Source organism: Lepidochelys olivacea, assembly GCF_965140295.1.
Source record: "Lepidochelys olivacea isolate rLepOli2 genome assembly, chromosome: 9".
Taxonomy (NCBI): Eukaryota; Metazoa; Chordata; order Testudines; family Cheloniidae; genus Lepidochelys; species Lepidochelys olivacea.
The window spans coordinates 34,554,873-34,575,362 of record NC_140419.1 but is presented as its reverse complement, the minus strand read 5'-3'; the positions used below and the strand labels follow the sequence as shown (position 1 = coordinate 34,575,362).

General features: G+C 41.7%; 2 protein-coding genes across 6 annotated transcripts in view; one reads left to right on the top strand and one right to left on the bottom strand.

Annotated features, from left to right (window-relative positions):
* LOC311526589 (C-C motif chemokine 20-like) overlaps positions 1-20,490 on the top strand; it is a 67,615-nt gene that overhangs the window by 11,053 nt on the left and 36,072 nt on the right. The gene's annotated exons all lie outside the window — the stretch shown is intronic.
* SLC19A3 (solute carrier family 19 member 3) overlaps positions 245-20,490 on the bottom strand; it is a 31,371-nt gene continuing 11,125 nt past the window's right edge. For 4 of the 5 annotated variants that reach the window (XM_084639773.1, XM_084639775.1, XM_084639774.1 and 1 more), the window contains exons 2-6: positions 16,706-16,866; positions 15,460-16,276; positions 9,020-9,212; positions 5,603-5,744; positions 245-2,716 (exon numbers count right to left, since the gene is read on the bottom strand). In XM_084639773.1, coding sequence (XP_084495899.1) covers positions 2,561-2,716; positions 5,603-5,744; positions 9,020-9,212; positions 15,460-16,276; positions 16,706-16,855 — 1,458 coding nt within the window. In that variant the 5' untranslated portion in view covers positions 16,856-16,866 and the 3' untranslated portion in view covers positions 245-2,560. The remainder of the gene's footprint in view (positions 2,717-5,602; positions 5,745-9,019; positions 9,213-15,459; positions 16,277-16,705; positions 16,867-20,490) is intronic. The other variant, XM_084639777.1, reaches the window with a different exon arrangement.

Genomic DNA, 20,490 nt, shown 5'->3' with positions numbered 1-20,490 from the left:
TCATCTTTGTCTATTCCAACGTTTGGGGAGAAAGAGGATACTTACCCCATGTGCTTCACATGGCCATTGGGAGAACTAGATAAGTTGCTTTGAGTGAAGCACTACTCTGTGAATTTGAAGTATTTATAATTTTCTTTTATTACAGTCTGGCTTTGAGAAATGGTTGGAAACTGCAACAAAACTTTGTTACAGAAAAAAAATTGATATAATTTACGTGAGGCTGGCCATCCTCCAAGTGGATCTGTGCTTTCTGAATCTCTCTCTTGTCATTCAGGATGAATTTCTCTCAGTACTTGACTGAATTGTAAGGCTTCAAGCCTTTTATAAATTCTGAGGTCCTTACTCAGGAAAATCCTCATCTGAGATCAGTGGACCTTGTGATCTGGTACTTAAAGAACATACCTGCAGTGTTTATTTTTATTTGATGCATCTTCCTGACTCACCCATTTAGTTCGGAATTTTCCTGTATTGCACCAACCAAATTTCCCCACACTTCACCTATCCTGATCATACTGATTACTGGACAATCTCTTTGAATTTAGAGATATGGTGAAAGACACGCCCTTAATTTAAATTAACTCTATGCATCTAGGCGCAAGCAAATGAGTGGGGTTCTCTGTTTATCTTTTGCCTTGATTCTTAGATTTTCTTCCTCTTCTTCCAGTCCAAGTTTGCCAGATTCACCATGAAGTTCAAGCAACTTCTTTCAAATGCAAGTCACGACGACTTGACTGTTTTTACAATTAACCACCACAGTTGTTCTAGGGAACCTGGCTTCTACAACCATCATGAGTGAAAGGCCCAATTTTCAAGAGTGATCTTAAAGGTAGAGGGGAGGAAACAGCATTACAGATACAAAACTAAGAAGGAATGTTATAGGGGTGTAGAAGCAGTAATTCTTCTACAGGCATAGGATGGGGTGTTACGCTTATAAGAAGCACATGGGATCTTTTTCAGGGAAGAAGGCAATACACTGCATTTATTGAGATTACAGCAGTTAGCATATACTTTTCTCTCTCTCCCTCTCTCTCTCCCTCCCTCCAGCCAGTTGATGATTATAGTTACCAGTCCAGAGTCTGGATCAATCTAGTAGTCAGCCAGATTGGTGGCAGAGGGGAGCTGGGCTCTGTCAGTTGCGATCTGATGCTTCTGGAGTTGTGGCAAGATGAACCTAAAGTCCCATGGCCAAGCACCCTGTTTTTCTCTGTCGAAATCCATGGATTTTGCTGTGTCAGTTTTTAACCGGTTTTAATTGGTGTTATCTTTTGATGTTAGCATTCCAAAACACCTCCAAGAGGGTCATCCTGTCCTGGTTTCAATTTAATCAGTTGTCTTGTCTTTAGGGGTGTCAGCCTCTACCTCAGGGTTGTCATCTGCCATTCCTTCATTATGGATGTGTGTTGATGGTTCTGTCTAATGTCCTTAAGTTTCTTCACTCTTCCTCTCTTGACCATCTGACTTTAACAATGGCCTTCACACCTTATCTTTTCCTGATGCATGCATTCCTCATTCACACAAACAATCTTTTACAGAGACCTTCAAAGGTATACAGCAGTGTTTATGTTGAGCAAGAAAGGCATTGTAAATTAAACCTTACTAAATCTTGTAATCAAAACAGTTCACATTGTGGCCCGGACCTTCAACATTCCTCTATTCTCATTAACATAGACACAATACAAGATCCTGTCTCTTACTTACTAAACCTTAAAACAAAGAAATGTATATTTAACTATAGTGCCTAATTTATAATACATATAGGAAACCATAGTAGATGTTATAACTTATCCTAAAACAAAAGGGTGACCATAATCTGTCATGAGGATTGTTCTGGTCTGTCCCTGCCTTAACATCAGTACAGACACTGGCAGTCACTGGCAGTCAGTCAGATGCATTTCTACCAATCCTCCAGAGAGTCGTTCCTTTCTGCTATTCAAAATGGGTGGCTGGCAGGATGAAATACATTACTACATTATTAAACCTGAAATACAAATATAAAACCCCACTCCTACAGGGATATACATAGGTAGGAGGCTACAAGGATCTACCCTGAATGAAGGTATGAGCAAAACCCTCATCCCACTTGGAGCAGCAAAGCTGAATTGCCAAATGGAATAGCCTTTTGGAATGGAAAGCAGCCCATTTACAATTTTTTCAAAAGCCTGAGTGAAGGAGGGAAAAAGAACTGTGGTATTTTGCATAACACACAGATTGAGATTGTTATGCTGTTGTGTAAATAAATCAGAATCCAATCAAACCAGATTCTTCCTTTTTTTTGGCAAAATATCAGGATGATGGGCCAGTCCCTCAGAAGGGTATAACGTTTGGGTAGGTCAGTTCAGATCAGTGGCACAATATTGATTTACACCAGCTGAAGATCTGGTGTTCAATTATATCAGCCAATTCTTTTGGTTGGAGTAAGTTTGTTGTGATTTAGCAGGGGCATACATGAAGGACGAAGTGCTGCTCCCCTTACTGCAATCTCTCATTGACTTCAGTAAGAGTTTTGCAAGCAGGGGCATTTTTGAGAGGTCATTAAAGCCACAGATCTTTGCATAGCTAGTTATAATCTGGTTTCTGATCCTTGTTCCATAATGTTCTGAGGTCCATTGCAGAAGTTCCGTGTTTCCCTTTTGCATTTGATTGAGACAATTGTGTAAATGCTTCTGATCAGGAAAATCCCAGCTATGACTGCAAAATAACTGCCATAAATGAGGAACTGGAAAAAAAGGAATGCAGAAGAACTGGTAAAAAAACATACTGTATTGGAGAAATACCCACATCTTTCTGAACTATTAAGTATATAGATTCTACCAATTCGTTCACCCATGTCATAGCTAAATTTCTGCAAGCACAAACTTCATTTGGATGGCTTGCCAGATACCAGTGGATGCTTGGTATGCAGAGGTGTCATACTGGCTCCTACACCAACCCCCTGCTCCTCCTGGCAGGCATCATAAAGGTGTGGTGAGGGAAAGAGGCATGACCAAATATTTCCTTAGGCTCTGGCAATGTCCAGCTACTGGAATGGCTCCTTGGGGGTATGGACAGCCAAGGGCGAGCAGCCTTCAGAGAGTCACTAGTTTATGCTGGAGACTAGACTAGTATCAATATGGTCCAGGATTGGGAGAACACAAGATCTGTTTGTTTGCATGATATCAGTGATATTCTATCCTGTTATAGTATAAGGATTATTGGAAATGATACAGTTCTACCTTGTTCATACAAACCTCAGTTGCTGAAACTGTTAATTGAAACAAATATTATACACATCAAACATTTATAAATTACACTGATAACTCTGATTATCCATAAGTGATTGATTGCTTCTTCATTCCCCCATGATATGCAGACAATCAAAGGTGTACTGTAGATGTATCTTCATTTCAGGATCTCAAGATGTACAGAGTCTTAGAGCACTTATTACCTTGAATGTACAGTAGATCAAAATTTAATACATCAGGAAGCAATTTTTTTTGCCTTTCACAGTGAATGGGGAGGGAGGAGTGCTTTTAATACTGTGAAAAATGTAAAGCTCTGAGAACTTATTAAAAGCAACAGAAATGACTCTAAAGTAATACATCATAAGCCTGCTTTTGTGCCTCTATATTGTTGAAGTTTTCATTCAATGGCTGTGAAAAGAAACTCTCAAGGGGTCTTTTAGCATTTTGGACAATATTTTGTTCCATAATGCCCTGTTTGAGTCCTCCACCCGTTTATTATATTACTTCCTCTATCAGTTTTGTCAGGCAATAATGCAGCTTCACTGCTAAAACCACCTGGCAGGTAAATAGTATTATTGAGCTACTGTGCAGAAGTAACCCTGAGAGGAAGATCAGGAGGGGGTGCTCCATGCTCTGGGAAAGCAAAAGGGGGTGGTGGTGGTGGAATCTGCAGCGTGCTTGTCATCGTTCCAGGAACTCTGCCTGCTTGTGCTAACCAACCAAGAGACCTCAAGGCCATCTAATAAAAATATATCTAAACTCAGAAGTCACACCCCTGCTGAATGGTATCTGAACTCCTTTTTGGTATTCTTGGAGCCCAGAGGGCCAGCAAAAGTGATGTGGAATTGCTGTGTCTGAGATGTCATTGAGGGAACTCTCTACATTCACCTGGGAACATGGTAAAGATTGGAACTAACAGAGCAGATGTTTTTGTTTTCTTTTCCATATTCAAAAGCGAGCTCTCCATGGACTTTCTTGTGTTACTGAAGCATCTGATGACTTTAGGTAACAATATGGGGAGCACTTGTTTGCTTAAGCCTTTTCCATTATGTTTGTCAATGTGTATCGTGTCTATAGTTGGTATCATGAAAGCATTAGTCTGACAGACGTGCAAGTTCCAGAGTAGCATTTCTTACCTTGTTAAACCTGCTGCCTCTAGGGTCAAATGCTCAATTTGTGTAAATTGTCAGAGCTTCAGTGACTTCAATGGTGCCCTGGCAATTTACACCAGCTGAGGATTAAGTCTATTAACGAGATATAAAACCAAGTTTCTGGCCACTTGGGGTCATTAAAGATCCCATGGCATTCTTTGTAAGAGGCTGGGTACCAACTCAAATAGCTTTATACTCTATATACCTAAGTATTCTGTGCTGTTGGATGTATTCCTACTCTGTGTGGTGTGGCTGTGAGCTTCAATTATCATACAGGTTCCCCCATCAGAGATTCAAAGTGTCTTGCCCCCTTTGTCAACCACTCAAAGTGTGCATGTTAGCCAGTTCTACCCTTTCTTTACTTTCCCACTTTGGTACTCTGATTCTGTCGCTCTTCTCACCACCACCTTCTCCTGCCAAGTTACTGAAGGCTCCTTTCTACGTCTCTTCAGTCAACTCGAAAGTATGGTGATGATTTCAAAGAGGGGAAAAATAATTTACCAAGGTTTTGGCTAGATCCTGCTGCCCTTGTACTCAAAGGCAAAATTTCAGTTGACATTAGTAGAAGTAGGATGGGTTAATGAGCGCAGTGAACACCCCTATGTAATAAGTAGGTAATACTACTCCAGTTTACAAATGGGGAAACTCGAGGCAGAAAGGTAGAGTTATCTGATTTAAGCTACAGAGCAGGTCTGCGGCAGAGATGGAATTAGAATGCAGGAGCCTCTTGTGCTTAGTTTTGTGCTTGGTCCGGGCTACCTCTTATGCTGTTGAACTGCCATGACACCTTGTGGCTAGAGATTATGTTGATTTCTCAGCAGGGTGGGTGCTAGGTTAGTTGTATTAACTGAGAGGAAGTTGGCAGCAGCCCAACAGTATTGCCTCCTCAGTCATGAATTGGTTTGGGGTCAGGTAATACTGCAAAAAAAAAAAAAATCAAAGGGTCAGTTTAATGGGATCCTAGAGTGTGGATCTGGGCTACTAAGGGTGGAGGGAAGGGACCATGACTAACCTATGAGTTTTATGTAAAAACACAGTGGCAAACTTTCAAAGCTGGTGACCAAGTTACATCTTCAGTGCTGTCTACACAAGGGAAAGGACAAAAGAAGAGTGGATTATGATTGCTTAAACTGGAAATTGCGATGTCAAAGGATTCCTTTTACAGGTTTAAGATGCATGTGACACTAACTGAATTAACTAAACAGTAAATGTGAAGTGAATACTATTTACCTGGGTGACTATCTTCAATCCCAGACCTCTTGAATCAACTACGACTACAGTTATAATAGTCTGAATCACCAGTGCGACAAAGTTGTTGAATCCAAACATTAAAGCGTAGCGTTCCATGCTTAGATTGACAGCAATCTGAAACCTAAAATTAAATGGTTGGTTAGTTAAACTGCAGGGAATATGAATGTATTCCCTTTCCTTTTCCTTGGGAAAGAGCGACGATTCACATACAGAATGGTATGTCTAGGCTAGGATAAAAGGTGTCATTTTACAATGTGTTACTAACATATTTTAACACCCTAGTGTAGACAAGGCAAGGTGTATTTGAACATGTTGACTATCATTCTCTGTCCTTACATGCCCCCTCCTCCCATATTACCATAGTCTCTGAGGAGAGGTTTCACCTTCTGTCCTCTAGAATCAGGGTATCGCCTATAATCCCCATTTTGTAGATGGAGACCTGAGGCACAGAGGAAATAAGTGATTTGCTCAGAGTTACACAGGAAGGCTATGAGAGAGCAGGGAATTAAACCTGGGTCTCCCAGGTCCTAGGCTATCACCAAACTTCTGGATTATCCTTCCATTCTTGGCTCAGATGAGCCCTATGGGATCTAATAGAACCTCTTAAGAACAGAGTTTCTCTTGCCAGTTGGTTTGTAAGGTCTGTGGTTTGAGAGTGGCATTGATTACTTCTTATCTTTGCTGAATTCCTGTAAGTTTTTTCTCTCCCTTCAACTTTTTTCTTTGCATTTATTTTAAACTTTTCTTTGTAAAATTGTATCTTTTGGGTCTTCTACTCAGAAAGTTTGCTTGTAATTCTAGCAATACATTGTATCGTATGTCGATTATTTTTTTTATTGGACATAGGATATTTATTAGGTTCCTGATAGGTTTATTAGGTTTATTGTGGGCTTCCATTTTTTTGGTAGAGCTGGTTGAACTTCATGGCAAACCATCTGTCAGATTTCCCCCATTTTCCTGTTTGTGAACTGTCCATGTACCTGTCAGGATATTTTTTGTTTGTAGCCGTGTTGGTCCCAGATATGAGAGAGAGAAGGTTGGTCCAATAATGTCTGTTGTTAGACCAACCTCTGTTGGAGAATTTGTTCATTGTTTGCTATTGCTGAACCCATAATATTTAAAAAGAAAAGGAGGACTTGTGGCACCTTAGAGACTAACCAATTTACGCAAAAAGAAAAGGAGGTTGGGGAGCAGGTTTTGGCACTACCTCAGTGTATGTTTAGTAATATTTGGGCCTATGGGTTTTTTGGAAACTGTTATGGTGAGTACTCAATTTACAGCACTGAGAATGTGGGCTGTGAGATTGGTCAGTTAAGTCACACGATGGGTGAGCTAACATTCATAAAACCAGGAGCAACGCCTGAAGAAATCATTGGGATGTTGAATTTCTCAGAGGGGAGCATTGTGTGGTCTAGGAAATCTTCGGACATTTGTTTCCTGTCTATTTTGTGCAAAGAATGAGCATTAGGTTTGGCCATATTCATAGACTCCAGATTTAAAAACAGCTGGATTCCTTCTTGACTGCGGAAGAGAAAGAAATAGGCTGGATTTATTTGCTGTTCAGCAGATTTTACATTTGTTTTTTTCCTGTCACATACACTAGCCTACCTAAGACAGGGCTTAAATCCTCAGTCTTTCCAGGTACCCCCCATGCAATCTCCCCCTCCTCCCCCAACATGCTATGAAAACTCCAGGGGGGTTGAAAATGTTTACCAAAGCTCTGCTCCAGGCAGCTCTGGCTGAATTTAAGCCCTGACCTAATCCATCTAGCTGGATTAATAATCAACGATGGCTCGGAAAGCACTTTCAGTACAAATTGACTTTTGTGTGCGCATGGATGCACGAATTCATGCATCAACAGCTGTATTTGCATGAAAAAAATCCTCTCCAAATATTTGTATGAACAAAATTCTATTGTGCCATATTCACAAAAAAGCAATCTAAACAGAAGGCTGGATTGAATAGTGAGTTAGATGTGTCAAACGTGTGTGTGTGTGTGTGTGTGAGAGAGAGATGGGTGTGAAATGGTTTTCCTATCCTGTGAGAAGTTTTGAGATTTTGAAAAAATTTCGTGTCCTAAATTGAGATGAAAAGTTAATGTTCAAAAATTTCACAAATTGATAATCTGGAGGGAAGAAAAAAACCTCAGATTAGGTCAATTGATACATTATGTTTTGATGATTTTGAAATGTTTCAATTGATTAAATATTTTGTTTTTTAGTATAAAATAACTAAAATGTCAAAATAAAAGTTGTTTTGAACCACAGAATGAACCATTTAATTTTGGAAATGCTGACATGAACATTTCAACAACTTTGAAACTTTTTTCAACATTTCTTTTAGTTGGGAGATTGTTAATGGGAAAGGGCCTGTTTCGATCAGTTTCAGTTTTGATGAATTGGGATCTTCTGATGAAAAATCTTTAATTTGAAAGCTCCTCACTAGCTCGAGTGTGTGTTGTGTAGACAGATGCGTGCTTCGTATCTGCCATATGGGAATGTAGGAATACTGCTCTTCGCACATTCTTTATTTAATTCTGTTCATTTTGTACATTTTACTTGATTGTAGAAAAATGGGGTGCCAGGGTTCTTGTAAATGTGTTAGGTTTAACTCCTCTAATGGCTTTCAAGTAATCAGGAAAGAATTGAGATCCATTAATGGGCTTTTCCTTGAGAAGATGTCTATATAGCTGCTATGTAACAGAAGCAAAATTCATTTGAATTCAATGACTCTCTCTCTCTCTCTCTCTCTCTCTCTCTCTCTCCCCCTTTCTTAAAAACAAAGGTTTGAGGGTTTATTGTTATCAGTCTGTTCTTTTTAAAAGCACCAATTAACCTAACAGCAAGCTGTAAATATACCTAAGTGTAGCTGTAGGTTAATTTAGTAGCTCTTAACCCCATCTGTGACATAGCTATATCATATCTCAAATGTACTTAAAGCAATAAATATCCACCGGATATCCCTAACCAGCTGAAATAGAGAGGGCATAATATAACTAATTGCTGAATTCCTTGAAACATTCCCAGTTATGTAGAAACATTATGGCTTATTCTTTCTGCATTCTGTGGTCACTTGTGGGTGACATCTTTCAAACACCATTGACGTTCCACCCAGCTGAAGGCAGTGTTGTACTTGTAACTGTGCGAGGAAAAATGGATATGTTTGTACGGGTTGGCTGCTGTCCTTGTTTTCTTGTCTTAGTCCACCATACTATTCTAACAACCCCTTAAAATGAAAATTGGGGAATATATTGATTTAATTCAAGGAGCTAATGAGCTGTAATCAATCTAATGCTAACTTCATTATTTTTAAACTGAAGGAATGTCTAATGTGACTTTTTTATTGTTTAAGAAGTCTGTGCATAAACTATTCAGCATGATGATGGTTTGTACTTACGTTGCTATTGTTATGAGGAGCATGTAACATGACTTGAAAACTAGATAGCTAGCATAGCATACCCAGATGTTGGTAGTAAAATGCATGAGAAATAGAGAACCAGCATTCAGTGCAGAGAAGATTCCCAGTGCTAGCTCTCCTGAAAGATCCCAGTTAATTTTCACGTATCCTACTGCCAGGGAGGTTACTGAACCTAGAGAGACGATATAAGAATGTTGCGTTTTATATCTGCCACACTATAAAATAAATAGTAACTGTCATAAATATAAAGGGAAGGGTAACCACCTTTCCGTATACAGTGCTATAAAATCCCTCCTGGCCAGAGGCAAAACCCTTTCACCGGTAAAGGGTTAAGAAGCTAAGGTAACCTCACTGGCACCTGACCCAAAGTGATCAATGAGGGGACAAAGGGGGAGACAAAGGGTTTGTCTGTCTGTGTGATGCTTTTGCCAGGAACAGATCAGGAATGCAGCCTTACAACTCCTGTTAAGTTAGTAAGTAATCTAGCTAGAAATGAGTTAGATTTCCTTTTGTTTAATGGCTGGTAAAATAAGCTGTGCTGGATGGAATGTATATTCCTGTTTTTGTGTCTTTTTGTAACTTAAGGTTTTGCCTAGAGGGATTCTCTGCATTTTGAATCTGATTACCCTGTGAGGTATTTACCATCCTGTTTTTACAGAGGTGATTCTTTTACCTTTTCTTTAATTAAAATTCTTCTTTTGAGAACCTGATTGATTTTTCATTGTTCTTAAGATCCAAGGGTTTGGGTCTTTGTTCACCTGTACCAAGTGGTGAGGATTCTTATCAAGCCTTCATCAGGAAAGGGAGTGTAGGGCTTGGGGGGATATTTTGGGGGAAGACGTCTCCAAATTGTCTCTTTCCCTGTTCTGTGTTTAAAACGCTTGGTGGTGGCAGCATACGGTTCAAAGACAAGGCAAAGTTTGTACCTTGGGGAAGTTTTTAACCTAAGCTGGTAAGAATAAGTTTAGGGGGTCTTTCATGCTGGTCCCCACATCCGTACCTTAGAGTTCGGAGTGGGGAAGGAACCTTGACATGGTGGCAGAGCAGTGGGATCATTTTGAACCAGAAGCACAGCAAGATTTTAAAGGGTTTTGTAAAAGGTGATTGCAGCTGTAGATTCTGTGTCTCTGCCTGGGGGACAGAGCAGCAGGCATAACAAAAGGATTTTTCTGTAGGCTGAGAACAGCTATCAGAGGAAAAAAAGTATCCGGTTACAGCACAGCAAAATTTTACAAGCCAGTGTGGTTTTTTTTCCTTTCTAACTCTCAGGTGTACAGTTAGTTAAAAACAAAAATGGCAGGATGACAGACTGCACTGTTCAACAGAAGCTGGAATTAGCCAGATTTGAGGCTGAGGAAAAACAAAAGGAACATGAAAGATGGGTAGAACTCAGACATACAGAGATGGATGCACAAGCAGCCAAAGAAAAAGAAAGAGAGGCTGCCCACAGGAGAGAAACGGAGGCAAAGGAAAAAGAAAAGGAGGAGAAGGAAAAAAAGAGGACGCATGCACTGGAGATGGAGAAGGCAAAGGCTCAGCAGAATATACCGAATAACCCTAACAATCCTTCCCCAACAATCCACAAATGGGAGCGACTATGTCCACAGTATGATGAATCCAGTAATATTGCTGAATATTTTCTCACCTTGAGAGACTGTGCACACTCCATCAAATTCCTGAAGCTCACAAGATGACCACATTGGTCACAAAATTGACTGGAAGAGCTCTGGACATATTCAATAAGAAGCCTATTGAGGAGGCTTCTGACTATAATAAATTCAAGGATTTGGTTTTAAAACAATTTCAAGTTACACCTGAAACTTACAGAGTAAAATTTAGAGCCCTTGAGAGAAGACCTGGACTAAGTAATGTGGCTTATGTAAACCAGATGACAGATGGTTTAATAAATGGCTCAATGGATGGGCTGTAACTAACTTTGGAGGAATGCGGGATTTGATGATACAGGAGCAATTCCTGAATATATCCAAGGAGGATATAAAACAATGTTTATGGGATAAGAAAATGGACTCAGCAGAAAGTCTTGCTGCTTATGCTGATCAATACGAGCAGTCCCAGACCGCCAGAGAGGCAGGGCAAGCCGGAACAAAATGGGTGGAGGGAGGAGAGAGGAACAACTCTAGTCGCAGTTGGAGTGGATAGCAGAAGGGACACCCTCAGACCACACCCTACTACCGGGGGCAGCCCAAGTCCCCAACCCCAAGGAACACTCCAGACCCCTTATCGTCCCGCCAGACTGTTCTCCAGCAACCCACCTAGCCCCAGTGACCCGTCAGCTGGGCAATGTTTTAAATGTAACGAGCTGGGGCATGTAAAGGCCAGCTGCCCCAAGAACCCCAACAGATGACAGTTCATTGCACCAGAATCACACCAGAGGTCCTCAAGCCCTGATACCTCCCAGATACCTTCAGAGTGGAGGGAAACTGTGAGTGTGGGTGGGAAGAAGGTCATCGCGTGGAGGGACACTGGAGCACAAGTGTCAGCTATCCCTATTCCTTTGTGGATCCCAATTTAATCGACCCAGAGGTCCAAGTGATGATTCAACCCTTCAAGTCAAACTCTTTTGACTTGCCTACAGCCAAGTTGGTCCAGTACAAGGGCTGGTCAGGAACGTGGACTTTTACAGTTTATGATGATTATCCCATCCCCATGCTGTTGCGGGAAGACTTGGCTAATCATGTGAAGCTAGCCAAGAGGGTGGGAATGGTCACCCGCGGCCCGGCTAAGCAAGCTGTCACACCTAGCTCTATTCTGGAAACTTCTATCAGGACCCAGTCAGAGGTGATGGAACTGGACCCCATGCCAACATCTGCAAGAGCACTAGTGGATCCAGTCACAGAGACCCAGACAGAGCCAGTCTCAGAACCAGAACCGGCAGAACAACCAGCACCAGAACCATTGCCAGCACTGAATCCAGTACTTGCAACCCCAACATCAGAGGGCCCCACCGAACCTGCACCGGCAGCAGTCTATAACCCTACACAAGAGGCTCAGCTGGAGCCTGAACGCCAACATAGTGCACCAGCGGAGAATGGTTCACAGTCAACGGAAACAGCCCCATCAACTGCATCGCTTCCAGAGGGACCAAGCCTAGGTCTACAATCCAATGAGGAACTGATGTCTCCAGCGCCAAGGGAACAGTTCCAGATGGAACTGGAAGCAGATGAAAGCCTCCAGAGAGCTTGGACGGTGGCACAGAGCATCCCACCGCCTATCTAATCGATCCAGGTCTGTTGTAGAAAGAGGAAAAAAGGAGCAAAATGATTGTCTGCAGTTGCTTTCACGGAGGGAAGGAGGAAGGGGAGACTGATGACATGTACCCAAAACCACCCGCGACAATGTTTTTGCCCCATCAGGCATTGGGAGCTTAACCCAGAATTCCAATGGGCAGCGGAGACTGCAGGAACTGTGGGATAGCTTCCCACAGTGCACCGCTCCATGAGTCGATGCAAGCCAGGGGAGTGAGAATGTACTCTGCCGACTTAATTTGCTTAGTGGGGACATACACAATTGACTGTATAAAATTGATTTCTAAAAATTGACCTCTATAAAATTGACCTAATTTCGTAGTATAGACATACCCTTAGGGTTTCCTGGGGAGCTTACTAATTCCACTGAGCTTTGATCATGTCCTTTTAAAATCTACCAAACTCCTTTGTGGCTTTAGAAGCTTAGTCAGAATCCTGAAGCAAATCCTTTGACTGACTGAATTTACCAAGCCCACAGACCTTTTGTGAAACTTGCTAGGCCAGCCAGACCTTTCATTGGTCTTGAAAAATCTATAGTGTGCCAACAGAGAACAGTGTTCTCTCATTCCTAATCAGGCAAAGTATCACAATTGCTTACATACCATCATTTCTGGAAAATGATGGGCCAAAGACCCTAGTGCTCAATGTGTGAACTTGCTGGGCTCTTGGAGATGTGACATGATACAGAATGGTTATGAGAATTTATCTGAGGAAACACCTTGGGAGTGATTCACTGTTGCCTTGCAGCCATTTACCCCAGTGCAAAGTGAGTGTAAAACACTGCTGGATTGGGATGGTAGCATTCTGCATTCGTTTTGCACTGGGATAAATAACTATTCCAGCTGCAGGGTAGCAATGGACCCAGGTCCCTAATTCCTTTTTAAAACTCCGGTATCTCAAGATAGCGAAAACAACGAGGAGACCTTGTGACACCTTAGAGACTAACAAATGTATTTGGGCATAAGCTTTCATGGGCTATAATCCACTTCATCAGGATAGTGAGTGTAGAGTTCGCTTAAAATTTTTGGTGAAAAAATTCTCTTCTAGCCCCACATTATACATGCCAATTAGGATTTAGAAATTTCTTATTAGGGCTTAGAGTTTTTTTTTAAAGTTCCTGTTTATAAAGGAAGGGTGACCATTGGCTCTATCTTGCAGCCTTTATTCATATGAGTAGCGAGGCAACAGGGTTATGTGTGAGAGAAGGCTTAACTAGCGATGGACTGCTAATGAAATCCTAGGTGTGCACTTTAACTCTGGGATGCTACTACCTCACCCTATATTACTTCCAAACCCCATGCTTCAGTCTGAAATTTGACTGTGAATGTATTAAACGTCTGAAAACTAAGTTTGATATTAACTGATCTTCCTATCATTTGATAGCTAATTCTAATAAGTACACTGGCCTGGATCTCATCAAGAGAAGTAACGTACACAACAATACGTTCAAAATGTGCACCATACTCTATTGAAGGACTTCTTTAACTTTTCACAGTGAGATCCATGTCGTCTTAGGGAGTGTCTCACAGAATCGTCCCTTCCCATTCATGAATGAATAACATTCCAGTGCCAAACATAGCAAGGCCCATGTGGAAAAATAACAGGGCAGCAATGCATTTTGAGCTCCTTAGAATGAATTTAGCAGCTGGACACAAGGTCCATGTGATCAGTGCGCTCTCCACAGACCACCAAGTATTGCACAAAACTCTATTGAGCTAAAGACTACACTTTGAGAGTCAGCCCCCTTGAGAAATACATGGCATGGTGTCATAAATATAAAGGGAAGGGTAACCACCTTTCTGTATACAGTGCTATAAAATCCCTGCTGGCCAGAGGCAAAATCCTTTCACCTGTAAAGGGTTAAGAAGCTAAGGTAGTCCCGCTGGCACCTAACCAAAATGACCAATGAAGGGACAAGATACTTTCAAATCTGGAGGGGGGGGGGAAAAGGCTTTTGTCTGTCTGTGTGATGCCTTTTGCAGGAACAGATCAAGGATGCAAGCCCTCCAACTCCTGTAAAGTTAGTAAGTAATCTAGCTAAAAAATGAGTTAGGTTTTCTTTGTTTTGGCTTGTAAATTCGCTGTGCTGGAGGAAATGTGTATTCCTGTTTTTGTGTCTTTTTGTAACTTAAGGTTTTGCCTAGAGGGATTCTCTATGTTTTGCATCTGACTGCCTGTAAGATTATCTTCCATTCTGATCTTACAGAGTTGTTCTTATTTTTTTGTTGTTGTTCTAATAAAGTTCTGATTTTTAAGAATCTAATTGGGTTTTTTGGGTCTTAAAAATCCAAGGCTGGTTTGTACTCACCTTGTTTGTTCTCAAGCCTCCCCAGGAAAGGGGGTGTAAGGGCTTAGGGGAATATTTTGGGGAAATAGGAATTCCAAGTGGTCCTTTCCCTGTTCTTTGTCTAAATCACTTGGTGGTGGCAGCATACTGTTCAAGGACAAGGCAAAGCTTGTGCCTTGAAAAAGTTTTTAACCTAAGCTGGTAAAAATAAGCTTAGGGGGTCTTTCATGCGGGTCCCCACATCTGTACCCCAAAGTTCAAAGTGGGGAGGGAACCCTGACACATGGTGTTAAATTTGAGGCTTCTCGTTCTTCACATGAACTACTATAATTTGAATGTACAACCTGCTTACCCCTACTGTGGAATGCTTAATAGGCATGAAATGGACTTAAACCACATCATAGGAGCACACATGATTTAAAACGTATATCTGGTATAGTTTGTATTTTAGAATTTACTAGAGGAAATACTTTAATACTATAAAAAGAACAGGAGTGCTTGTGGTACCTTAGAGACAAACAAATTTATTAGAGCATAAGCTACAGCCCACTTCATCGGGTGCATAGAATGAAACACATAGTAAGAAGATATATATATATATATACACACACACATACAGAGAAGGTAGAAATTAATTAGCGTCTTACAATTTGTATGGCAACTTCCACCTTCTCTGTGTGTGTGTGTATATCTTCTTAGTATATGTTTCATTCTATGCATCTGATGAAGTGGGCTGTAGCCCACGAAAGCTTATGCTCTAATAAATTGGTTAGTCTCTCAGGTGCCACAAGCCCTCCTGTTCTTTTTGTGGATACAGACTAACACGGCTGCTACTCTGAAACTTTAATACTATGTTGTTTACTTACTCAGAAATGTTGCTGCTGCCTCAACAGCCCCATTATAAACATTGTTATTCTTAGCGGGTGCTCTGTAGTCCCATAACACCTGGACGTAATTCACAATCTGGTTATAGCCCGCAGTGGCTAAAGCCCACCAGAGGGACCAGTAAAGAAGCTTCTTTGTGGAATAGCATTCCTTTACATCCTTGCATAACTGCACAAGCATGTGACACTGATGCTTGTCAGACTGACATTCAGGCAAGGTCCTGGAAAGGACGGATGATTTCGCAGTGTCTTTGTCCTCTTGGCAACTTGGCTGCTCATTAATGCTGGTTGCTTTTGACTTTGTGTCTTGATCCGTTGCTCCTTGGGGAGTTTCAGGGATACGATTTTTGTGAAAAAACATACTATGTTTTGGCATTGGTAGAAAAAATGAGGCTAGGAGGGCCAAGGACAGAGAAGCCAAACTAATGATGTTTAGATAAAAATAGGATAGCTCTGCCAAAGACACTAAAAGTTGCCCAAGCACTGCCGCAACTGTGGTTGCAGCAAGTGTGATGCTTCTGCAATAACTAGTCACTTTCTGATAATGGTCAACACTGACAACGCTGTAAATGTAGGCGTAATAGGCAACTTCAGTGGCTGTTACCATCCCAAAAAAAACCTCCATCAGCTGCATGGCTAGCACTCCTTGGACAAACAAAAGCATCAGCCATGTAATAATGAAGCTAAGGCCTTGTAGAATAATGATGGGTTTATAGCGCATATAGTCCGTAATCAAGAAAACAGGAAACAGCAACGCCAGATAGGAGTATGTCCAAACTGGTAAAATCTGGTTTGTAACCTGTAAGGGAAAGGAAGGAATCCTGTGATTTTTGTGAATGAACTTGGAGAAAGCATCACACTCATTGCTGTTAATTCAGTGCATAAAATATAGCAATATAAGTATGCATGATGCACAGATCTTATACTGCCCTGTTCGCTGCTTAATAGGAAAATCTTTGTTTTATCTTTGTTCCCTTAACGTTTTAAAACATATGCTGTCTACGTGCCCCCCTGAATATTACCTTCTGTCAGGGAATTCTCAATTGGCCCTTTAGGGCAGAAATGAGGATTGAGCTCCTAATCTTTCACAGGGGAAATATCATGCATGTATCTTTCTGTAATAAATGTTGGAGAGTAAATGAGATTGTCTGATGCTTTCTTTCTGAAGAATAAAGCATAGTCAGTATTTTGTTATTCCATATAATGAGAAAGCAGTGTATAGCCATACCTCATCAATGGTCAGGTTTTTATCTGGTCCTGTTAGATAAGGGGTGAGGAAAGGTTCTGATGGCCTCATCAGGGAGAAAAACCCATAAACGCAGAGGACCAGGGTAGGATAAATCCAGCTGCTGCTTCGTATTTTCTTCCAGCAAGCCATGGCCTGGCCAACTAAAATATGGTGAAGGAAATGGTGTGTTAAATAGAAGACAGGTGCTCTTCACTGGAACTGAAGGCTATTTTAAAATTCAGTTAATTATTTTTAGAAGGTCCAGAAGCTAAAGAAACTTTCTTGAACACTGAAAACGAGTGCCTCCTCCTATTAAAAATGTGTAAGTGAACATGTCTTGTTGAAATGCACACTGAAATTCCATTCAATTTGTTGTTGTTTTACAGGATTTTAAGGGCCTACAAAAGACTGCTTGTAAGAGTTTTAGCTATGGAATTCAGTTGCATTATTCTCTCAAGTGTTGAATGGCAACCAAATTGACCACAGAAAATTTTTCTCAGTCAGTTAATGCTTGAGGAATATTTTAACTTCCATTTCCTATTTGAGAGCAAAATGGGGCATAGTTTGTCTATTTATTAAACGTCTCCTCCCAACTTTTCCTACTTTCATGTTCAGATCTCCCAAAGTGCAGGGGAGGTCAGGCTACCAAGGGAGGGGAGAAGGATCATAGTAGTAAACTGTGGAAAGGACATTGGACCAGATCCTCTGTCAGTGTAAATTGGCAGGATTCCACAGAAGTCAGCTTTGGATCCTGTCCAACTATTTAAAATGTAAGTGACTACTGTTGTTGTTGTTGTTGTTGTTATTTGTTAGTTATCCCTAAATAGGGCATAGTGAAACTGAAAAAACAGATGTTTTTGCACTCTCATGTGTTGGGGTTTATGGAACAAATTAACACCCAGTTTAAATCCATTGGCCCCCAACTCAGGCATAATTCAGAGGAGATGTGTCAATGGAAGTAAATTCCCTAACTTAAATTCCCTTAGGAAGTCCGACTGTAGCTTACACCATCTTCAATATGACCTCTAAATTTGAGCTGGTAAATCTATTGGGAATCTAAGCTGGTACCGTTTTCAGTCACCTCAATGCATCTGTTACACCATTTTAGATCCCCATAGGTTTATTTCAGCTTTCACCCTCTTGCCAATGTATAACTTATACCTAGGGCTGATTGAAAATTTTCCATCAATTTTTTAGATGGAAAATATATTTTTTTTCAACTAGGCAGATTTTTGTGTGGAATGTACGCTTCTGTCAAATTTCAGTTTTCACTGGAAAACCTGAAAGTCTCAACATTTTAAATTTAGGGATGAAAAGTCAAAATTTTCCATTGAAATTTCCACAACAAAAAAAATCCCATTATCTACATTTTTCTGTGCAGATACAATATTTTCTAAATTGCTCTACTTACATCTACTAAATCTAAGGGAGTCCAGATTGTTTAACTCACATACTAATGGGCCAGAAGAGTTACTGTAGGAAGCAAAGTGATTTACAGGGTGTGTATGTAAAATATATAAATTAAAGTAAGGGATTTAAAGGCAACTTTAATTTATACCTTCTTCCATCACACCTGATTAGGCTCCCTGACAGGGCAGTAAGTAGGGATTCTGATTTACATCACTTTTCAAAATCAGAGGCAATGCATAGTCCAGGGGTTCTCAAACATCATTGCACCGCAACCCCCTTCTGACAACAAAAATTACTATGTGACCCCAGGAAGGAGGACCAAAGCCTGAGCCCGTCCAAGCCCTGCTGCCCCAGGTGTGTGTGTGTGGGGGAAGCCCAAGCCCCACCACTCCAGGTACAGGGTGGTGATAAAGCCCAAGGGCTTCAGCCCCAAGCAGGGGGCCTGTAACGTGAGCCTCTCCACCCAGGGCTGAGGCTCTCATGCTTCGGTTTTGGCCCTGAGCGATGGGGCTCAGGCTTCAGCCCTGGCCCCAGCAAGTCTAATGCCAGCCCTGGCAACCCCATTAGAACAGGGTCGTGACCCACTTTGGAGTCCCAACCCACAGTTTGAGAACTGCTGGCATAGTCTATTGACTTCAGTGGATTTACACCGGGATTAATTTGGTCCTATGTGAATTTTGTAGGGTAGCCACTAGGGGGCAAGATAATCCCAGCATCTTCAACACTTGAGCAGATGAGAAAGTAGAGAGCAGAAGAGCACATGCCTGCACCACTGTACAAGAGAGCTGTATTGCTACTACTGAACTTCTGCTCCTGCTTCGGTCTATCCCTGTCATTGCAGCCACTATTCCTGCTTCCACTGCTGAGGTTGCAGCCGTGGCAGCAGCATGTTCTGACCCTGCCACGTCTTCTACCCTACCCATTTAGTCACAATAACCTTTCCTCTCTAGGGTGACCATATTTCCCAAAGAGAAAACATGAAACCCCCCAGCTGCCTGCCCCCCCCACCGTTCCCCCCAGCTGTTGTTGGAAACAACCCCGCGCCAGGCTGTTGCCTGGTAGCTGGAATACTGTGGGGGCGCCGCATGCTGGAATGCTGCTTCCCTCCGCCCCCCAGCCCTACCTTCCCCCTGGGGGGGGGGTTTGGCATCTCTGTTTGTCCCCTTCACATTGCACCCCACTTTTTTCCCCAAAAGTAGGCATTTGTCCTGTTTGCTGTGGCGGACTTGATCAGTTGGCAAGAGCAAACGGGACAAATGCCTCCTTTGGGGGGCGGGGGAAGTCGGGACAGCTGGGACAGGGCTTAAAAAAGGGACTGTTCCAGCCAGAATGGGACGTATGGTCACCCTATTCCTCACCTTCTTTTCTCTTGAAAAGAAGCTATACCACTATTGCTGCTAAGATACAACATCATGGATAAGCCTGTAAATAAACAAATATACTTCACATGATACTGAGAGACTGCAAACAGTAACAGCAAAGAATGGATTTCAATGTGCACTTAACAGTATACCAGGAACATTTTTAACAAAGCTCATGTTACCTGCGTGGTTAACCCAGGCTGCAATTGCTCCTCATTGGGTTTGCTTCTCAGAGTTAATCTGCCACTACGCTCCTTCAAGAGTTATGAAATACCCCGCACGGCGTGCCTGGCCAGCTATGTGGACCAACACAAGGGGTTGGGGACCCCTGCGTTCTCCCCATCCGCTTTGTGAGTTTTTCTTACACTGCTAGGAGTGCTAGCAATGAGCAGGGGCTTAAATGGGTGCTTTTTGTACGCCCCACTCTCATGTGGATCCATGGAGCAGCGGGGCACAATGTGACCCACAGTTAATATCCAAGTCAAGTGTCCAGGCATATTTGCTTGACAGCTAGTATCTCATCAAACACAGGTTTCAGAGTAGCAGCCGTGTTAGTCTGTATTCGCAAAAAGAAAAGGATGAAGTGAGCTGTAGCTCACGAAAGCTCATGCTCAAATAAATTGGTTAGTCTCTAAGGTGCCACAAGTCCTCCTTTTCTTTTCATCAAATCAAACACAGTAATCTTTGTTCTGAGCTACATAAACATCATCCTCTTCAGGTTTCAGCAAATCTTAGTCTAACCTTTTGTTTTATACTTTAGCAACCCCAGTGACTACACCCAGAGCCACTGTAGCACACACGCAGGCTAATTCCCAATGCAGGCACAGGTTTCTTACAACTGTGTCCCTGTTTTCTCTTCCCCGGAGTCTCTTTCTTCAAGTCTGCTACCCAAGAGTATAAGTGATTTTTTTTTGCACCTAACTTATATGATCCACAATCATTCTTAACAAGATTTTTCCTTTTTTAGTTGGGGGGGGGGGTTACCAGTCTTCTTCACTTTTCTCTTTATTGCCA